This window comes from Vidua chalybeata, chromosome 21 (assembly GCF_026979565.1).
Source record: "Vidua chalybeata isolate OUT-0048 chromosome 21, bVidCha1 merged haplotype, whole genome shotgun sequence".
NCBI classification, from domain to species: Eukaryota; Metazoa; Chordata; class Aves; order Passeriformes; family Viduidae; genus Vidua; species Vidua chalybeata.
Genome location: NC_071550.1, coordinates 3,066,306 through 3,085,483, shown reverse-complemented (window position 1 = coordinate 3,085,483; position 19,178 = coordinate 3,066,306). Strand labels below are relative to the sequence as shown.

Here is a 19,178-nt window from a genome sequence, read left to right as displayed (position 1 = left end):
AAGAGGCCATGGATCCCTTCCCTCTGCCTCTGATTTTCTGGCTGTCAGCGTGGGGTTGGTGCTGGCCTTGGACCAGCAGGATTTAAAGGGGGAGAATTTACCCCAAGAGCTCTGGAACCAGCAGGATTTAAAGGAGGAAAATTTTCCCCCAAGGACTCTGGGACCAGCAGGGTTTAAAGGGGGAGAACTTTCCCCCAAGAGTTCTGAGATCAGCAGGATTTAAAGGGGGAGAATTTACCCCAAGAGCTCTGGGACCAGCAGGATTTAAAGGAGGAAAATTTTTCCCCAAAACCTCTGGAACCAGTAGGATTTAAAGGGGGTGAATTTCCTCCATGGGCTCTAGGACCAGCAGGATTTAAAGGAGAACTTTCCCCCAAAACCTCTGGAACCAGCAGGATTTAAAGGAGGAAAATTTTTCCCCAGAACCTCTGGAACCAGCAGGATTTAAAGGGGGTGAATTTCCTCCAAGGGCTCTAGGACCAGCAGGATTTAAAGGAGAACTTTCCCCCAAGAGCTGTGGGACCAGCAGGACTTAAAGGAGAATTTTCTTCCATGGGTTCTGTAACCAGCAGGATTTAAAAGAGGAAAATTTCCTCCAAGGGCTCTGGAACCAGCAGGATTTAAAGGAGGAGAAGTTTTTCCTTCAGAGGGGTCGTGCAGGGTTTTCTCAGCTTCCACAGAGCAAGGACACTGTGTGTGTGTGTCCCCGTGTGTCCCCTCCTGCTTGTTTGGAGTGGAATTATCAATAATCCCCCTGGAAGGAGCACACTGACAGCTCTGCCAGACAAGTGGCACCTCCTGATGTGTGAGAAATGAGCAGCTGCTAATTAAAAGGTGCTCACTGAGCAGTGTTAGAGCAGCCAGCCCCGTCAGCTGGGGCAGCTCCTCCCCTCTGCCATTTTTCACCAAAAAATGGGCATTTCATGAGCCGGGAGTTTGGTATCCTCACCTTGTCCTCACCCAGCTGTGCAGCATCCCAGGGTTTTTGGCAGGCTGTGGTGCCTGAAGCCCCCGTGGGGCTCTCATTGCTGCGTCCTGCCTGTGTGCCAGGTGTCCCAGGATGCTGCAACACAGAAATAAACGGATTTCCCTCCAGTCTGTGGCAGCTTCTCCACCTCTGCAGCCTCTCACAGCTGGAAAAAGCAGGAAATGTGCTGGAAATCCCCATCCTCTGATGCTCTGGAGGCTCTGATTGATTTTTCTGTTTGCTTTTAGGGCCCTCTGGGCAAACCTGGTCTCCCTGGCATGCCTGGTGCTGATGGGCCCCCGGTAAGTGCTGCTCTCCTGCTTCCTGCTGGGCTTTTCCTGCCTCCACCCTGGAATGGCTTGGAAGTGGGAGCCCAGGTTGGGATCTGAGCCCCTCACAGCTCAAAGGGAGGGGGTGGGAAGGGTAAAAGCAAGAAAAAAGCTTTTTGGTTGGGATAAAGGAGGTTTAATGTGGTGATAAAGAGTTTAGAATGGAAATAGAGTTTAATATGGGAGAAAAGATTAATATGGAATAAAAACAACATCCTGCAAGGTCAGCTGACCCTCCTTGGAGGCTGGGGTCAGTTTGGGAAGTCCCATCCCAGCTCTGCTCACCCTGGGTACTTCTTACCATCTCCTCAGGCCTCTCTTTCCCCTCTTCTTGCTCCTCCCCTGTGTTCTGGATGCCAGCAGCTCCCCAGGCAGGGATGGATCCTGGGTGTGTTTATTCCCATCCCAGCCCAGCCCTGCCTGCCCTGCCCCGGGTTTCACAGAGGTGATAAGAGCAGGTGGAAATTCCCTGTCAATGTTCCATTCTCGCAGCTTCCCCCTCTCTATTCCCGCTTTAAACATCATTTGCTCCTCGCTGTAGAAATCAGAAATCTCAAAAAAAAATCGCCAGCCTTTCAACCCCATCTCATTGTTACACATCTCACAGAGACATTCATTTAAGAATGAAAAAAAAAAAAAAAGCCACAAAATTGATTCATTCTGCAAATGCAGAGCACGACTCGAGGAAAAAAAAATAAAAAATAAAAAAAAAAAAAACAAAAGAAAAAAAAAAGAAAAATTACATTTCCCACCCTGGGATTATCATTCCTACAGAGGGCACTTGGAACATCCGTACAATTGTTAGCTGAGTCAACAGAGCAGCTCCAGCAAAGCCCAGAACATCTCTAAATCTGTAGGTTTTGATGTGAAATTCCTGCAGCAGCCTCCGGGGAGGTTCTGCTGGAGAAATTCTATTTTTAAGCAGCCTGGAGGCTGTGGAGGAGCTGCAGAGTGGCTGTGCATGGACAGCGACCTTTCCCACAGGTGGGCAGCGTTTGAGGGCTTGGGTTGCTCTTTCCAAGGACAAAAAGGGCTTCTATTTATAGAGATCTGTCTTGGAAAATCCCTGAAAATCCCTGAGGGCCTCACTCATCAATCTGTGATCTCAGGAGCAGCCAGGGAGATGGGAAAATGGGGATGATTTAGTGCAGGGTGAGCCAAAGCTCTGGAAATCCTGCTGCAGGTTCATCCTGCAGGAGTGGTTTTATGGATCTTTTGTGCCCTGGTGCTCTTGGTGCCATTCAAATCCCAGGATTTTAATCTCACACTGAGAATTGAGTTTTCTGCCCCGTTTTGCTGATGGAAGAATGACAGCTGGCATTTTGTTCCTTTATTAAACTTAGGGAGTCTGGCTTGTCTGACATTCCCTTCTGAAACTGATGATGGAAAATGCTCATCATTTTCTTTTTTATAGAAAGAAATTATATATATGTGTGTGTGTGTATATATGGATATAAATTATATATAAATATATCTATAAAATTATATATATAAATATATTAAAATATATTTAAAATTATAAATAAATATATATAAAATATATAAATATATATTAAATTATATATATAAATATATATATAAATTGTGAATTTAAAGGAGTTCAGTGAAGACACCAGAGAGTGCAGAATGCTTTAGAGCAGCTGGATGTGCTTCCATCATCCTTAACAAACCAAAATCCCTGGGTGTGCAGTGAGCGCCCTTCTAGGGGTCACTGATATTGCAGACATTGCCAAACCAAAAGTTCTTTTCCATCCCAGCTCCATTTTGGATCCAGCTGAAGGGAAACCTCTCAAAACCCCTTTCCTGGATTCCCCATTTCTCACTGACCCACCCAGCTCTACCTGGGGCAATTCACTCTTTTGATTTTTTCCTGCCTGCCCCCCCAGCAAAAAGCCCTAAAGGCTGGTGATGAGAACACGTTGGGAACTCGGGGATGCTGAATTATTCAGCATCAAATCCCAAGAGGAATGCTGGCCAGCCTCCAGCCAGCCTCTGTCTAGCAGGGATGCACTTCTCATGGGATCTGGTGTTTTAAAGAGGGGCTCTGACCAGTCTGGGCATCTTGTGACCTTCACAAGTTTCCTGCCACCAGGATTTTATCTGGTTTCCTACCTGCAAAATCCCTGTGCTGCTTTCCTGCTGAGCTCCCCCAGGTGTTCTGCTCTGCAGAGAATATTCCAGAATGCCTCGTGCTGCTCTGCTGGGAGGTGCTGGAGGGGAAAATTAGAAATAACCACCAAGGAAAAGCACCAAGGATCCAAATACTGCTCTTTTCCCTTTGGGAAAAGCAAGGTGGCTCCAGGGAGGCCACTTGTGTCAGTAGGAGCTTCTTGGGGGAGCAGTTGCTGTCTGACAAATAAATCACAGCTACCAAAGCATTAAAATGTGCTCTAAACCCCCAAATTAAATGTGCTCTAAACACCAATATTCTCTTTTCTTTGTCTCTTTTACCCATAGGGTCATCCTGGCAAGGAAGGTCCTCCTGGCGAGAAGGGGAGTCAGGTAGGTGTCCACAAAACCCTCAGCTCTGCCAAGAGGGTCAGGGCAGCTGGGTGGAGATGGATCTCCACAGGGATGGCCAGAGGGCAGGGGAGGTGCTGAGAAGCAAACCCAGCTGAAATCTGAAAGCTGAGCCCAGATTTTCTCTCTTGTGAGCTCCTCCCAGCTCTCGTGGCCAGCAGTGCTCCACAGACCAGCCCCCACCAAAACTGAACCTGGGAAGGGAAGCTTGCTCTGGACAGACACAAACAAATATCCTTTGTGGCACAGGGAATGTACAAAATAGATTTTTTTTTTTTCCCCCTCCTTCCCCCTCCAAGTCCCTCTTTAACAATATATTTGAGATTATTGCCAGAGGCCAAAGCCCTTGAATTATGCACTGGTCCATCTGTCCAGGAGATTTGCCAGCTGCATTCCTGCTGCAGCCCAGGCTCCCAGACCACATTGCACTTGTCAAAAGCCTCTGCTCAGAGTTCAGCCCAGCTGGGTGGACATCCAGGAGTGCTGGAGCTGCTGGACACAACCACAGCTGGATTTGTCCCGCTGGTGTCACAGGAGGCTGAAAATTCCAACCTTTCCTCTGGAGAAATCGAAATGGTTTGGGAGTGGCCCCTCCTCTCTGTGATCATCACCAGGGTGCTTTGGAAGCAGGGAGGCAGCAGAACATGTTCCTCCTCGCTGGTTTTCTCCAGCCCAAAACACAAATCATACCTTGTGTACAAATCCCCTGTCCAACAAGTTGTTCCTATCCTGACCCTCCTCTTCCTTCCCTTGCTGTTGGATGGATTTTGCCATCAGCTCAGCCCACCACACCTGCTGCAGGTGATGTTCCTGCAGCTCCCTGGGCTGGTTTGGGCTATTTTGGATTTTTTTTTTTGGGGGGGCTGTTTTCAGGTGGTTGCTGCCATTCCTAGCCATGTGGAAAACAGGAAATTTGTTTCCCACACCTTCTCCTCATCACTGCACCTTTGGGTTGGTTTTTGACGTGTTTTTCTTGTTTGCATTTTATCCCCTCAGGGTCCCCCAGGTCCTCAGGGCCCCATTGGATATCCAGGACCACGTGGAGTCAAGGTAAGGAGATGCAGGAGCAGTGTCCAGGTCACTGGAATTCTCCAGCCTGTGCTGGAGTTTGCAGAGATACAATTAAACATCAAAGAAATCAGAAGTCACCACAATTAATGGTGATTTTTAATTTCTTCACTCTAAACCTTGCCCCTACCCTGGTAACATCTTGGTTTCTCTCTCAAGGGAGCAGATGGAGTTCGTGGATTGAAAGGCACCAAGGGGGAAAAGGTGAGTTCAGTTTGGGTTGTGTTTCTGCAGTTTCTGAGCATTTTTGTAGATGGATCCCACAGGATATTCCCTGGGAGGTTTTCTCCTGCACAAGGGGTTTTACTTGGGGGAAAAAAAAAAAAGGGGACTGAGCACCTTTCCTTCATTCCTGCCCCTCCCCAGCAATTCAGCAGCAGTTTGAGCTTGGGATCTCCCAAACTTTGAAACTTTCTGGGAAGTGTCTTCCTTGCCTCTCAGGGATTAGCTGTAGGGTGAGATGCATTATTGATTAATCTGCAATTAAACCTTCTTGGCTGAAGGAAATACTGCAGTGTCCTGGAGGCTGCCTGGGAGCAGCTGTAAAACCTCCTTCATGAGAATAAAACCAGTTCTACTTCAGAAATAATCGGTTCCCAGTGCTGCCAAGGTCCTGTTGTTCACGTTGGGCCTGCTTGTGATGCTGGCTTGCAGCCAGGGTGGGACTCAGGGCACATTTGGGGACACTGTAGGGGTTCTTTGGGGTTTTGGGTGGCTTTCCATTCCTGCTTGTGCACTCCAAGGACTTGGAGAAGGCCATGTGTGGATCTCAGCTTGTTCTCCCTGGACAAATGAGGCTTGAGAAACTTTAATTCTTATTTTTTTTTTCCCATCTCTACACCTTGGGTGATTTTTTCCCCTCTCCATTTTTAGGGTGAAGATGGTTTCCCTGGCTTCAAAGGTGACATGGGCATCAAAGGAGACCGGGTGAGAGTCTGGGACCTGTGGGATCAATCCAGCAGCTCCTGGTGAGCCAGGAGAAGGCTGTTCCCAGCATGGAACCATCTCCTGCTCCCCTGTGTGACAAAGTGACACTGCTGTCCCCTGTGCTGGGGCTGGCAGTGCCACAATCCATGCCAACAGCTCAGATTTCCCAATAATTCCCATAATTATCCTGCAGTTGCCCAGCTCAGCCCTCAAACACTTCCCAGGGCTTGCTTTGCACATCCAGGTGAAGGTGAAAGGGAGGAAGGTGCAAGGGCTGCAATCAGAGCTGACGAAGGCTGGTGTTGTGGAGATATTCCCAGTGAGGATGGGATAATTTTGTGGATAACACCTGGATTTTGTGGGATAAAACCCCGGGGCTTTGGTCACACTCCACAATTTCATCTCCCCTGAGCCTCCTGCTGAAGCCCAGCTTTCTCCCAGAGCAGCTCCCTGGAATATCTGCTGGCAGCAAACACAGGATCTGGGAGCTGCCCGTCTAATTAACACTTCTCTTGTAATTAACAGGGGGAAATTGGCCCTCCTGGCCCCCGGGGTGAGGATGGGCCTGAAGGTCCCAAAGGTCGCTCTGGCCCCAATGGAGATCCGGGTCCTCTCGGGCCTGCTGGAGAGAAGGTGAGCCCAGGATGGGAACTCTGTGTTTTGCACTAAACCCAACTATTTTTAGGAGTCTCAGGACAGTTTTAGGGCAGAGGGGGGAAGAGGAGCTGTGGGAGTTTTATGTGAAGGTGGGTTTAGGGCAGCCACATCGAGGCGTTGGTCTTTTTTGGGGTTATTTGTTTGGGTTCAGATAAAAAGATCAGAGGGGAGTAAGTGGAGAAATTGGAAGTTTAATTGAAATAAATTTCAATAAAAGCCCAGTCTAATTTCAATAAAACCCCAACCATTTCTAACTGGTTTATTTCAATAAAACCCCAAGCATTCCTAACTGGTTTATTTCAATAAAACCCCAACCATTCCTAACTGGTTTATTTCAATAAAACCCCAACCATTCCTAACTGGTTTATTTCAATAAAACCCCAACCATTCCTAACTGGTTTAGTTCAATAAAACCCCAACCATTCCTAACTGGTTTATTTCAATAAAACCCCAACCATTTCTTACTGGTTTATTTCAATAAAACCCCAACCATTTCTTACTGGTTTATTTCAATAAAACCCCAACCATTCCTAACTGGTTTAGTTCAATAAAACCCCAACCATTTCTTACTGGTTTATTTCAATAAAACCCCAACCATTTCTTACTGGTTTATTTCAATAAAACCCCAAGCATTCCTGACAGTTACAGTGCTCACTCTGCACGTCCCCATTGGGATCCCCTCCGTGCCCCAAGGTTTGATTCCACCCAGGTCCCATCTGCTGCTGGCTCTAAATCACTTTTCCTTCTATTCCAGGGAAAACTCGGTGTGCCAGGACTGCCTGGGTACCCGGGCAGGCAGGGCCCGAAGGTAACGGGATGGGATGGGATGGGATGGGATGGGATGGGATGGGATGGGATGAAGACTGGATGATGTGAGATGGGATGGGATGCAATGGGACACAGTGGGATGGGATGGGGACAGATGGGAAGAAAGGGGATGGAGGATGATGGAATGTGACAGAATGGAAAGGGATGGGATGAAATAGGATGGGACAGGATAGGATGGGATGAGATGGGATGGGATAAGATTGGGATGGGACAGGATGGGATGAGATGAGGAGGTTTGGGATGAGGTGAGGAAATTTGGATGGGATAGGATGAGAAGGTTGGGATGGGATGGGATGGGATGGGATGGGATGGGATGGGGAGGTTTGGTTGGGACGGGGAGGTTTGGGATCGGATGAGGAGGTTTGGATGGAAATGGGATGAGAAGGTTTGGCTGAAATGGGATGGGACAGGATGGGATGAGATGAGGAGGTTTGGAATGAAATGAGGAAATTGGGATGGGATGAGATGGGATGGGATGGGATGGGATGGGATGGGATGGGAATGGGATGGGATGGGATGGGATGGGATGGGATGGGATGGGATGGGATGGGATGGGATGGGATGGGATGGGATGGGATGGGGAGCCCAGGAACACAGCCCAGCTCAGCCCCATTTGTGGGGTGAAGTCCTTCCTTCCCACTCATGCAGGACAAAAATAGGGATGGGCAAAAAATAGCTGCCAGCCCTGAGCTGGTGGAATTCAGGGGCTGGTTGTGCGTGGCTTCGGTCCCAAAGTGGTGGGAAGAGCTGGAGAAGGGCTGGGATGTGCAGGGACGGCTCCCTGGGAGCTTTCCTGCTGCTAACAGGCATTGCAGTCCTTCTCCTTGGATTAGGGTTTTTATCTTCCAAGAGAGCATAATCTAATTAATTAAGGGGAATAGCTAATGACTCAGGATCTCCCTGAAATGAAAAGAAAGCTGCCATTTGCATATTTGCAAACATCCTTTGTAGCTTCTCTCCACGCCCACCTCCGTTCAGGCCATTTCCAAGGCATTTTTTTAAATTGAAACTGTGAATTCCACTCCATAGACTCAGGCTCCAGCCCAGATTTCACATGCCCTGGAGGCTTTGGGAACTTCTGTTTTTGTTAACTTTTTTGTAAGAATCGTATTTTATTATTCATGTTCACTGCTTAAAAAAAAAAAAAACCAACCAACCCAGGCTTGTTTCATTCTGGAGACATAATTATCTGCAAGAGATTGTTTCCTGCTTGTGGTGGGGCTGGTTTATTTTTAATTTACATTTTACATTTTACATCTGGAGTAAGGTTGGGGGGGGGTGTTTTTTTACATTTTCTTGGACTAATCCATATTTTAAAATCAGCAGCAGCAATTCTCCAGGCGTTGTCACCAGAAAAGAACAAGGAGTTAAATTTTCATGTCCACCAGAGCGAATTAGGAGCTAAAACCCCAAATCCTGCCTGGGCTCCCATCACAACCGTGGGCTTTGGGTTTTTGTGGTGACTGCTAATCAGCAATGGGTATTTGTTTTTGGTGAAAATTGAATTTCAGAGGACACCCCAGGCCTGATGGTTTTGCTGTTATTGGAGGGAGGATCAAGGAAACGGGCTGGGAGCTCTGGGGATGGCCAGAGCTGCCCCAGGGGTGTCCTGAGCCTCTCCCTCCCTCTCTGCTCTTCCCCCAAGGGCTCCATCGGATTCCCAGGATTCCCAGGAGCCAACGGAGAGAAGGGCACACGGGTAAGAGCTGCTTTTCCCACTGCCTCACTCTTTTCTTCCTCTCCAGAGAGATGTGGGCATCACTCCATTGCTGGGCTGCTGCTCCAGAGGCTTTTCCACTTAGGAATTGCCCCATCCCAGGATGAGGCTCCTGCTGCAGGGCAGGAGGGTGCTGGGGGTAGCACAGCCAGCAGCTTCCCAATGAAACGCTGGGAATTTTCCCCTCAGGATATTTTAAGAGGCTCCTCTGAACCTGAATCCTTTGCTCAGGGCACAAAGAGCTCTTTAATTAACAGTAATTATTAGAGATGGTTGAGTCTGTTCTGGAGCAGCCAGAACCATCTTTCACCTAACTTGAAATTCTAAATGCATGGCTGAGAGCACTCTCAGTGCTTTAAATAAGCTGCTCAAAATTCAGAGACACCCTGAAAATCAGGGGGTTTCATCCCCCAGCCTTGCCTCTGCCTCTCACCCCACCTCCACAGCCTTCTCTCAGAGTAGGGATTGTCTAAATATACTGATTTATTTTTTGTCTGCTGCAGAACATGCTCGAATTAAAGGATTCAGAGTACAAACAAAGTCATTTTCTGCACCAGCTCCGGTCACAGTGACAAGAAGGGGGAGTGAGGACAGCAAGTGGAATTAGTTTCCTTTTTACTCTCATTTAAATAGAAATGACTTCTAACAGGCAGCTTTGAGAGGAGCCCAGCAAATATAAATCACTTTGCACTGCATTAATATCCCACCACTGCAATTTGAGTTCTATCCACCCCTCTTTTTTTATTAGTTCATTTCATTTGGAATTACAAATGCTCATCCCCATCCTTCCCTCTGCTCTGGCTGAGCAGGAGGAGAGAGGCCAGGAAATCCAGCCTGGAATTCCCTGGAATTCCCCCCTCAAATATCCAGCAATAAAACCCCTGGGCTGGATTTTTGGGGGATGTAGAACAGCAGGGGTGGGATGTGCTGCTCTGACTCCCTGCACATCCATGAATGATTCTATTCTGGGATGGAATCAAATCCATCTGGGAGGGGATGGGAAACCTTCCAGGGAGTGGAGAAGGTACCAGGAGCTGGGCATTTCTGAGGCTGGAACAAAACCTGAGGGGGTTTAGGCTTGAAATTTGGCATTATCCAGCCTGAAAGGGATTGGGGAGGGAGCAGATCTGATGGGAAATGGCCCAGCTTCAGAACCAGGCCATGAGAAGAGAAGAAAAGGCAAAAATGCAGCACTTTCATCACTTTTATTCCAAATGAGCTTTGTGCCTTTAATGGAGGTAGTGAGGATATTTAGTTGCACCCTTGGCATGCCACACATTTCTTCACTTCAGGAATTAAAAAGGGGCTTTTTAACCTTTCAAACATTGATTTATTATTGGTAATTCCAATTTTTAATTTTTTTTTTTTATTTTCAGTGGATGATTAGACTGTTTCTACCATTTTATACCAAATTAATCAACCTATATTCACTTTATCAGTGTAGAGAGAGATTTTCATGGACAAACCTTCCCATTAGCAACAGGAGCTCAGCTTGGAAATTTAAGAGTAGCAGAAAGGCTGATTTTCAGTAACAGCTTTGCTATCCATTTATGGGTTTTTTTTTTTTTTCCTCCCAAGTATCCCATTTGAAATAAGAGAAAAGCAATTATATACAGAATTATAGGCTGAGCTGGGGTCACTCTGCTCCAGTCCTCATCTTAATTTAAGCCTCATTGAGTCAGACTTGATAAATCCCCCTCTGCTTCTCCTAAGACCACTCAATTTGTTTGGTTTATGGATGTGTTCACATGGAGTCAAGAAATAAAATTTATCGTTTTTTTCCCCTCCAGTTCATTGTGGAATAACTCAATTTGGAGCTGCAAAACCCCCAAATCATTTGTTTGTTTTTTTCTTTATCACAATATCCCCATTCTGCTCTTCAATTCCCTGGTTTATGTGGCCAAAATGATGCAAATCCCACATTTCTCTGCTGAAATGGAGCTCAGCTTTTCAGCTTGTTGTTTCAGCAGCACAAAGAGTCTTCCCACGTTGTTAAATAATTAAAAAAAAAAGTGAAAATCAAAGGTGGAAGGGCAGGACCTGCACAAGCAGCTGAATTTTAGTGCTGAGGTGCTGAACATCCCCAAACACAAAAGTTTAGCTCGTGGCTGTTCAGTTGTACAAAAAAGGGGCTGGAAAGGTAAAAATGGGGAGGGGAAAAAGGGATGAAGGGGATTAGAGGATGAGTCTGGGAAAAGGCTGGCAGAACTGGGATTGCTTTGGGGTGAGCTGCTTGGGGCCTTGCAGAAATGGAAGGAACCCGCAGGAAAGATGGAATAAAGCTGTTTAAAGGAGCCTGGAGTGACTTTGGATGGGGCTTGGAGCATCCTGGGATGGTGGAAGATGTCCCTGCCCATGGGAATGTTTGGAATGAGCTGAGCTTTAAGGTCCCTTCCAACCCAAAGCAGTTTTTGATTCTCTGTTTGGTGCTTTTGGAGAATTCTGACCCATTAAATCCCCCAAGAGCTGCTCATCACCGAGCCCCTCCTCAGCTCCAGGTGGGCTCAGCATCTTTTCAAGACCTGCTCATGAAATCAATAGTTAAACATGAATAATAAATCTTATTTTAAGAGCTGTTTTCTGCCTTTAGCAAGGGCAATAGATTTCCCTGCTTGCCCAGGCTGACAGAGCCTGGGGGGTTGTGGAGCTCCCCAGATCCAACTATTTCTTGGTGTGCCTGGAAAATAATCTGAATTTAGCTGCTTTCATGTCAAAATGCTTGTTTGAAAAATACAGGTCTGTGTACATTTACAGGGAATATAAATTCTTTGCAGCTGTACATGGGGCTGAATGCATGACTAATGACAGCAATAAGCAGGGGGAAATTTGGCTTAAAAACAGAATTGTGGGAGAAGGAGAGGAGTGTGGGGGGCTACCTGAGGGGAGGCAGCACCCCCTCCTCCCCACCTGCTCCCAATTTACCTCCCAGAGCTCCAACAAAACCAGCTGGAGTGCTTTAAAGCGAATTTTGTCATTAATTAAAAAAAAAAAAAAAAAAAAAAAACCAAAATGCCAGCAGGCTTTAATAAATGGAGCTGCAGAACAAGGAAGATTCAGCAGGACTAATTTTAGCAGCTGCAAGAAAGTTGATGGCAAAGTTTTGCAGCTCCTGTTTTATGTTCTGCTGGTTAATGAGTGTCAGAGCTGAGCAGGCTCCAGCGAGGTGATGGATTTGGGGCAGAAAATGGCAAAGGGATATTTTAAGCACCACGGGAATCGAGGTTTCCTCTCCTTTCCTTCAGAGGTGATTGGTCCACAGGGGCAAAGTCAAAACCTCTCCGTGGTTTTTTGGCCACTTGACACCAGCCAAAACTGGGCTTTTTGGCCATTCCTTTGCTTTTAGGCACAGCTTAACGTGCTGCCAGGTTTATTTGCAGCAGGCTGTGCCTTTTCCATGGCAGGATTAATCCCAGTCCCCATCCCGGGGAGCTGAGTGCAGCTGGCAGATCTCGCGAGCTGCTGCCAAACAACGCCTGGAATTCCTTGTTTAGCTCCGAGTTGGGGAAGATTTGTAAATATGTAGGGCAGCTTCACTGGCCTGTGTGCAGGAACCCGTGTCACACCTTCCAAATCCCACAGCAAGCCCTGGAGCAGCGGGGTGAGGAGCCTGGAGCAGGGATCAGTGGGGGAAAAAGGGATTCCAGGTGTTGGGGCGGCAGAGCTGAAGAGATTTTGGCTGGGTTTTTGGATACTGAGGGGTGGCCTCATCTTTGAGAGCATTTTGGGGTTTTAAAGGACTTTGGATGCTGCTCCCAAGGAGATTCATTCCCTCAAAGAGCAGATGTTGTCTGGGTGTTGGCATCACTGTCCAGACCTGCCCAAGAGCTATAAATTCAAATAAATACAAGAACCAGGAGGTGGAGGGGAACCTGCTGCTGACTTTTTCATGGCAGATGAGAAGCAGAGAGGTTCTGAGGCAGCGTGGGTGTGACAGGCTCTGCTGTGGGCTCCTCTGCTGTGCTGCTGGCTCCTAATCCCTTCTCCTTTTCCATTCCAGGGCACTCCTGGCAAGCCAGGTCCGAGGGGGCAGCGTGGTCCGACGGTAACCAGCCAGTTCTTCATCCTTGTGCCTTTCCACACCTTGTCCTGGCCAAAGGGAAACTGGGATGGGCTTTGTGTCCTCACTGGGGGGATCTGGCCTTCAGCAGCTGCAGCTAAGCCAGGGGCACACAGATTTGGGGCTGGTGTCACCACTGAATGTGGTTTAAATCTTTCTGATGACTTTCCTGGCACCCCTTGCTGCTGCTGGGATGATTTGTTGACCCCATGTAGCTCAGGTGCTCGGGGCAGCAGAAAGGCCTCAAATGTCACCTTTTGTGTCTTTTCAAGGGTCCACGTGGGGAAAGAGGCCCCAGGGGAAGCACTGGAAAACCTGGCCCAAAGGTAAGGCCTGGGGGAGCCTTTGGGGTGGTGTTCTAAGCAGAGCTGGTGTGGAGAGCAGCTGGTTCATCAGCCTCCATCTCCCTCCTTTCCTTTTCCATTGGGTTTGGAAAGCTGAGCCCTCCTGGGGTTCATTCCCAGCTCAGTGGCTCGTAACCCAGCTGCAGAACACGTGCCAGGTTCTGTAAACGTGCTGGCCCAGGAGCCTGCAGATCTTTGAGGGCACATCCAGACTGGAGACCAACACAACCCCGACATCAGCACGACCCCACAGCCCCTAAACCTCCCCTAACCCATCAATTTTGGGACTTAAATAGAGTTTGAACCCCCTTCCAGCCCTTAGGCTGTGTGGTGGGTGAGGGCACGTGGTGCTGTTGAGCCTGGCTGAGCCATTTTTGCCTTCCCACTGCTGAGCCAGGATTGGCCACCAGGCAGAATTTGGGATTTCTCTCCAAACCAACTGATTACCTGAGCACTGATCACCAGGCGTGATGGAAACAAAGCTTTTGTTGTGAGATGTTGCTGCCAGATTTACAAACAAATGTCTGGGCTTTGTGCTGGCATGAATTTTGGATAAATCCCTCCTCTTCAGGCTGGCATTTATCTCTCTGAGGGAGGCCACTGTGTGGTGGAAATATCCCAATCCCCCCAGGATTTTTTTGAAGGGATGTGGGGGGAACAAGCAGCTGCTCATTTGTCACTGGCTGCTGTTCCTGCCACAGAATTATTATTAGAGAGGCCTGGGGGAGTTGCTGGGCTGTGGTGTCACCGTGGGCTTGGTGCCATCTGAAGCCTTCGCACACAGAAGTTGTGATGCTGATTTGGGTATTTTTTAAAATGCTCTCTTGTTTTCCTTCTTCCTAAAAGGGCAACTCTGGTGGTGATGGCCCCCCTGGTCCTCCTGGAGAAAGGGTAAGATGAGCTGAGGAGTAAAGCAGGACTCAGGCCAGGGCTCTGGCAGAGGAGGTGGGCTGGCAGGGCTCAGGGGGTTTTTGGCAAGGTGGATCCTCCTGGGTGCCCTGTTAGCAGAGAGGAGTGGGCAGGAAACAGCATGCAGCTCAGCAAAAGGAAAAAAAGGAAAATTCTGGTTAGAAATCCAAGGTGTCAGGTGTGGACAGAGGTCCCCCAAGCCACCTCCAGCCCTTAGGTCCCGCCTGAGCTCTCCACGGAAGGCTCAGGTGGGACTTTGGGTGTCCTGTGGAAGCATCACTCATGAGAGAAGGGAGAATTCCCCTGGGTGACTGCAGGCAGCCAGAATTTCAGGCAGTTTCTGGAGGCTGTGGTTCTCCAGGACCTCCTGCTGCTTTCTCCAGATCACAGTCAGGTGGGAAATCCTGAAACAATGGGACTTCTGTGATTTTAGCCTCAATTTCTGGGGCTTTTTTTTCCCCCACTGGGTTTTGTTCTGTTTGTAATTTTTTTCTACACAATCACCCAGCATTTGCTTTTCCAGACCTTTGTGCTTACCTGCTGCTCACACAGAGGCAATATTTCATACCAAGTGTTGCAGGTTCCTTAACCAAGTTCTCTGGCTTGTCTTTCATCCCAGGGACCACCAGGGCCTCAAGGACCGACTGGATTTCCTGGACCAAAAGGCCCCCCTGTAAGTAACTCAATTCCTAGGACATCCAAAGGGATAATCCAGCCTTTTCCCACCCAGCCTGAGCTGATTCCCTGACAAGTTCCCAAGAAAAGGCATTACTGAGACATGCTGATAACAACCCGATGGTTTCAGATTTTAAATAGCCAAGTAAATTGCAGCTGATTATAAATGTTCATTTCCTACTGACTCAGGATCTCTGGGATCTTTGGTGGCTGTGCTTTATTTGCCCTCTGTGGACGTGGAGGACAGCACAGCACTGCTGTCTCTGCAGTTGTTGTACACTGGGGGGACCTCAGAAATGGTTTGGGGGTGATTTCCTGAGTGTGGCGAGCAGCTCCTGTAGGATAAATCCTCTGGGATAAGTGTGGGAAGGAAAGGGTGCAGCTTTTAGGGTTCTGCACCTCCATTTCCCTGTGAAGCAGCTGCTGAGGAGAGCAGGGCTGGTTCAATGTTTGTCACACTTTTATTCCTGAGCACTTGGTGATGCTGCCTCTCCCCCTGCTTTTCTGCCACAGGGTCCTCCTGGGAAGGATGGATTGCCTGGGCACCCTGGACAGAGAGGAGAAACTGTAAGTAGCCAAAAAATCTTGGCCTGGTCATTACTCCAGAGCCTCATTTTGGGATCTCTAAACCCTCCTGTGCTGCTGGGGAGGTGCAGCCCCAGTTTGGATTGTTTGGGTTCCCTGAGGGTCTGTGTCTCCAGCTGCTCAGGGTGCTCTGAGGGTAGCAGCCCATTTCTCCCCACTGCCTTCCCCAGCAAATGAGCATTAAAAAGCTTTTGCACATTATGCATTTTTTCCCCTCAGCTTATCACACAATTTAATTACCTTGCCTGGCATTTGCTAAGCGAGGCAGTGCAAACATTGCTCAGCCCAGCACCAGATATTTATTTACACACCATAAGACTGATTTTAAAACAAGGGGGTTTTGAGGTATTTTTGAGCCAAGTCCTCAGGTCAGGATTAACTTAAAGATGAAGAGTTCTCACCTGCCAGAGCCTGACTGACACTGAGTCTTCCTTGAGTCTTCCATGACATCCAAGGACACCTCCAGCCAAGGTGGAGGGAGCAATGAGAACTTTGCCAGCACCTGCTGTCATCAGCTTCTGAGGCTGGAATCAAAAGCATCAACCTCCAAGTCTGCAGGAATGAATGGAGAATGGTCTTTTAATTATTTTGGGGTCTGAAAGCTCTCCCTAATTGCTTTCCTCAATTTGCCTCACTCGGGAAAGAGAATCTCTGTTAACCTGTGCCATCAACCTTGCAGAGATCACTTTTCCCTGCAGACCCAGGCAGCAGAAGCCCCCTTTTTGTCCCCTTTTCCCCTCACAGTGCCAAAATGCAAGGAGAGCAGCATAAAAATGAATGAAATGCTCTTTCTACATCAGTAGCCTGGTCAGTGCAGTGTATCTTCGTGCAAGATTGAAATCTCTGTGTCAAACACTTCCCTTTATTTAAGTTCCCATTCAGCAGCAAACAGGCATGCTGAGATATTTGGCCATATTAGATTTGCAAAGATTGGCTCCAAAAAAAAAAACCATGACGGATTCTAAAGCCTCTGTGCCCAAGGCTCAAAGAGTACAAAAGGAAACCCCTTTCCTCAGGTTAATAAGGAAAGACCTGCACAGAAATGGTCTAAATATTTGTGTGTGATAAGAATTTAAACTGTACCTTCGTTTCCCAAGGATATTTTGCCATTTCCCCATCAGTGACAGGATATTTTCTGATCTGCAGGCAGCCAGAATAGCATGGAGGAGTTATTTAAGCATGACAGGCTAGCGTTGGCATGGGATTTATCTGATCCTCTTTTGTGGCAACGAGAAAATAGCCCGTGTGCCCTAAATGCCATTCCTGAAGCTTGTCAGCAGGCTGGAGTAACAACCATAATTAATGTGCTTTTTAAGGAGTAGCCTGGGAGAGCCAAACAATTGCAGTGGTGAGAGTTCCTTGTTGTCACTCTTCAAAGTGCCATTGGAAGGAGCTGCCATGGAGACTTCCCTGCCCGTCAGCCTTTGGAGACAAACACGGCTGTGGCTCCTTTCAGCAAGTGTTGATGGAGGAGATAAAGCTTCACTCAGCCCCCGTGGGTTAAGCTGCCCCTGAGCTGAGACAGAACCGAGCCTAAACCAGCACCAGAATGAGGAGCAGGCTAAGGGAAATAGCTTTTAAGAGTTGCTCAGCATGAAGAAATTCCCACTGATTTTAATAGCCATTTAATAGCCATTAATGGCATTTTTAATTGCCATTTCCTCCATGGTTTTATGAGCATAACAGATTTTTATAGATATGCATATATATGGCCAAACCACAACAACTCCATCCAAGCAGCAGGGCTGAGCTTTGAGAATCTCTTCTTCTTCCTCTGTTTCACCCTTTATAAATGCACAAAGACATTTTTTCCCACTTTCTGTTTGATTTCTTATTTCCTTTTCCTTCGGGTGCCCACCCTGGTCAGGGGTTTCACTGGGGGAGGAACAGTTGGTGGCAGTGTGACCCTCACAGGAGGACTCCTTGGCAGAAGTGTCACCTCTCTGTCTTTTGCCTTTCTCTAACAGGGTTTCCAAGGCAAGACTGGCCCTCCAGGCCCCCCTGGTGTCGTAGGGCCTCAGGTAAGAAGCAAATGCTCACCCCTGCAACTGATCTCCACTGGTTCAACTGGAGCCTTTTCCAGGGACTCCTTTTCCAGGGAAGGCAAAGCCTTGTCAGGTGGCTTTGAAATTCCTGAGGCAGGTGTGAAATCCCCCCCGTGGCCCCAGCTCACCTTGCTGAGGGGTTGGGATGGGGTTTAGACCAACATAAATGAGGTGGTTCCTGTGAGCTCAGCTCAACCACCCTGGTGTAAAAAAGGTGTAGGGGTGAGAAACCAGCTGAAAAAAAGACAACCCAGCTGAAAAACACAAAACATCTGAAAAGCACAACCCAGCTGAAAAACACAAAACATCTGAAAAGCACAAGCCAGCCCAAAGGCCTGAAGCAGACAGGGAGTTAAATGAGATCTCCAAGGGCTCTGCAGCTGCTGGTGGTCAGGGCAGAGCAAACGTGGTGCCCAAGTGCTCTTCTGTGTCACTGTGAGGAAAATCATCCCTCTTTCATCTGAAGTGCTGCCAGGTTCTGTCAGAGCAGGGCTGGTTTGCTTTCAGTCACCTCGAGCTCTGTGGGAACAGGCACCAGCACAACTTTCAGTGAGCCTCCACTGAGCTGGACTGGCTTTGGGTCGAGTCTTCTTCCCTGAACTGCTCTTTAATTAGGAAGTAATTAATTTGTCCTCTTTAATGACACCATAAAGCCCCTGATTTGTAAATTCCCTGATTAGGGGCAATTCCCTGACGGCTGTGTCTGTCTTCTCGAGTGCCAATTAGGCTCGGTGGCAATTTGGTGGGGCTCTGCTGGGCGATCTGTGGCTGCTGAGGTGCTCTGAGTGGCACCGCCCTGCAGCAGGACATGAGTTACAGCCCTGTCCCCAAAGCCACCAACGGGCAGGGACACCGTGGCTTTGTGCATGTGGCTTTTGTCCTCCTAAAAAAAAACGAGCCCCTGGGGAGCCCTCTGTGGCACTTGTCACCCTGAGCGCCCTCGGAGGGCACGGAGGCAGCCGGTAATTGCCAGGCAGTACGAGCCTCATGCATTATTTATGCCCCATCCGAGCAGGAATCAGCAGGCTTGGAGAGTGCTTAGGAAGTTTTCAATTAGAAAGGAAAAGCTAAGCATAATAGTTGTGGTGGTGACATCTCGTTTGGGTGAAATTTGGGCTCACTCCGGAGGTTCCCAGTGCCTCCAGTCTGCCGAGGGTGATGTTGGCCACTTCCAGGTCAAGGTGCCTGTAGGTGCCAGAGGGGGAATGTCTCCAGGGATTGCTGGTGCCACTGAAAGGCACCTCTTCCATCCCATTACAGCCCAAAGGACTAAAATGATACCCTGCACTTTTCCCTTCCTCAGTTGTTCTGCCAGTACCCACCCCGTCTTCTCTGACTGTTTATTTTCCAGGGTCCAACGGGTGAGACTGGACCCATGGGTGAGCGAGGCCATCCAGGCCCTCCAGGTCCCCCAGGGGAACAAGGCCTTCCCGGCCTCACTGGAAAAGAAGGGACCAAGGTAGGGACTGGAATTCACCTCCTTGCTGCCTGTCCCTCCCTGGAGATGGAGAGGGTGATTCAGAAAAGAAATGGAGCTCCTGCCTCATCCC

General features: G+C 48.3%; 1 protein-coding gene across 2 annotated transcripts in view; it reads left to right on the top strand.

The window, feature by feature from the left end:
- COL5A1 (collagen type V alpha 1 chain) overlaps positions 1 to 19,178 on the top strand; it is a 138,320-nt gene that overhangs the window by 94,418 nt on the left and 24,724 nt on the right. For both annotated transcript variants that reach the window (XM_053962434.1, XM_053962433.1), the window contains exons 25-39: positions 1,216 to 1,269; positions 3,754 to 3,798; positions 4,813 to 4,866; positions 5,044 to 5,088; positions 5,758 to 5,811; positions 6,337 to 6,444; positions 7,223 to 7,276; positions 8,942 to 8,995; positions 13,011 to 13,055; positions 13,343 to 13,396; positions 14,261 to 14,305; positions 14,943 to 14,996; positions 15,512 to 15,565; positions 17,551 to 17,604; positions 18,980 to 19,087. In XM_053962434.1, coding sequence (XP_053818409.1) covers positions 1,216 to 1,269; positions 3,754 to 3,798; positions 4,813 to 4,866; positions 5,044 to 5,088; positions 5,758 to 5,811; positions 6,337 to 6,444; positions 7,223 to 7,276; positions 8,942 to 8,995; positions 13,011 to 13,055; positions 13,343 to 13,396; positions 14,261 to 14,305; positions 14,943 to 14,996; positions 15,512 to 15,565; positions 17,551 to 17,604; positions 18,980 to 19,087 — 882 coding nt within the window. The remainder of the gene's footprint in view (positions 1 to 1,215; positions 1,270 to 3,753; positions 3,799 to 4,812; positions 4,867 to 5,043; positions 5,089 to 5,757; positions 5,812 to 6,336; positions 6,445 to 7,222; positions 7,277 to 8,941; positions 8,996 to 13,010; positions 13,056 to 13,342; positions 13,397 to 14,260; positions 14,306 to 14,942; positions 14,997 to 15,511; positions 15,566 to 17,550; positions 17,605 to 18,979; positions 19,088 to 19,178) is intronic.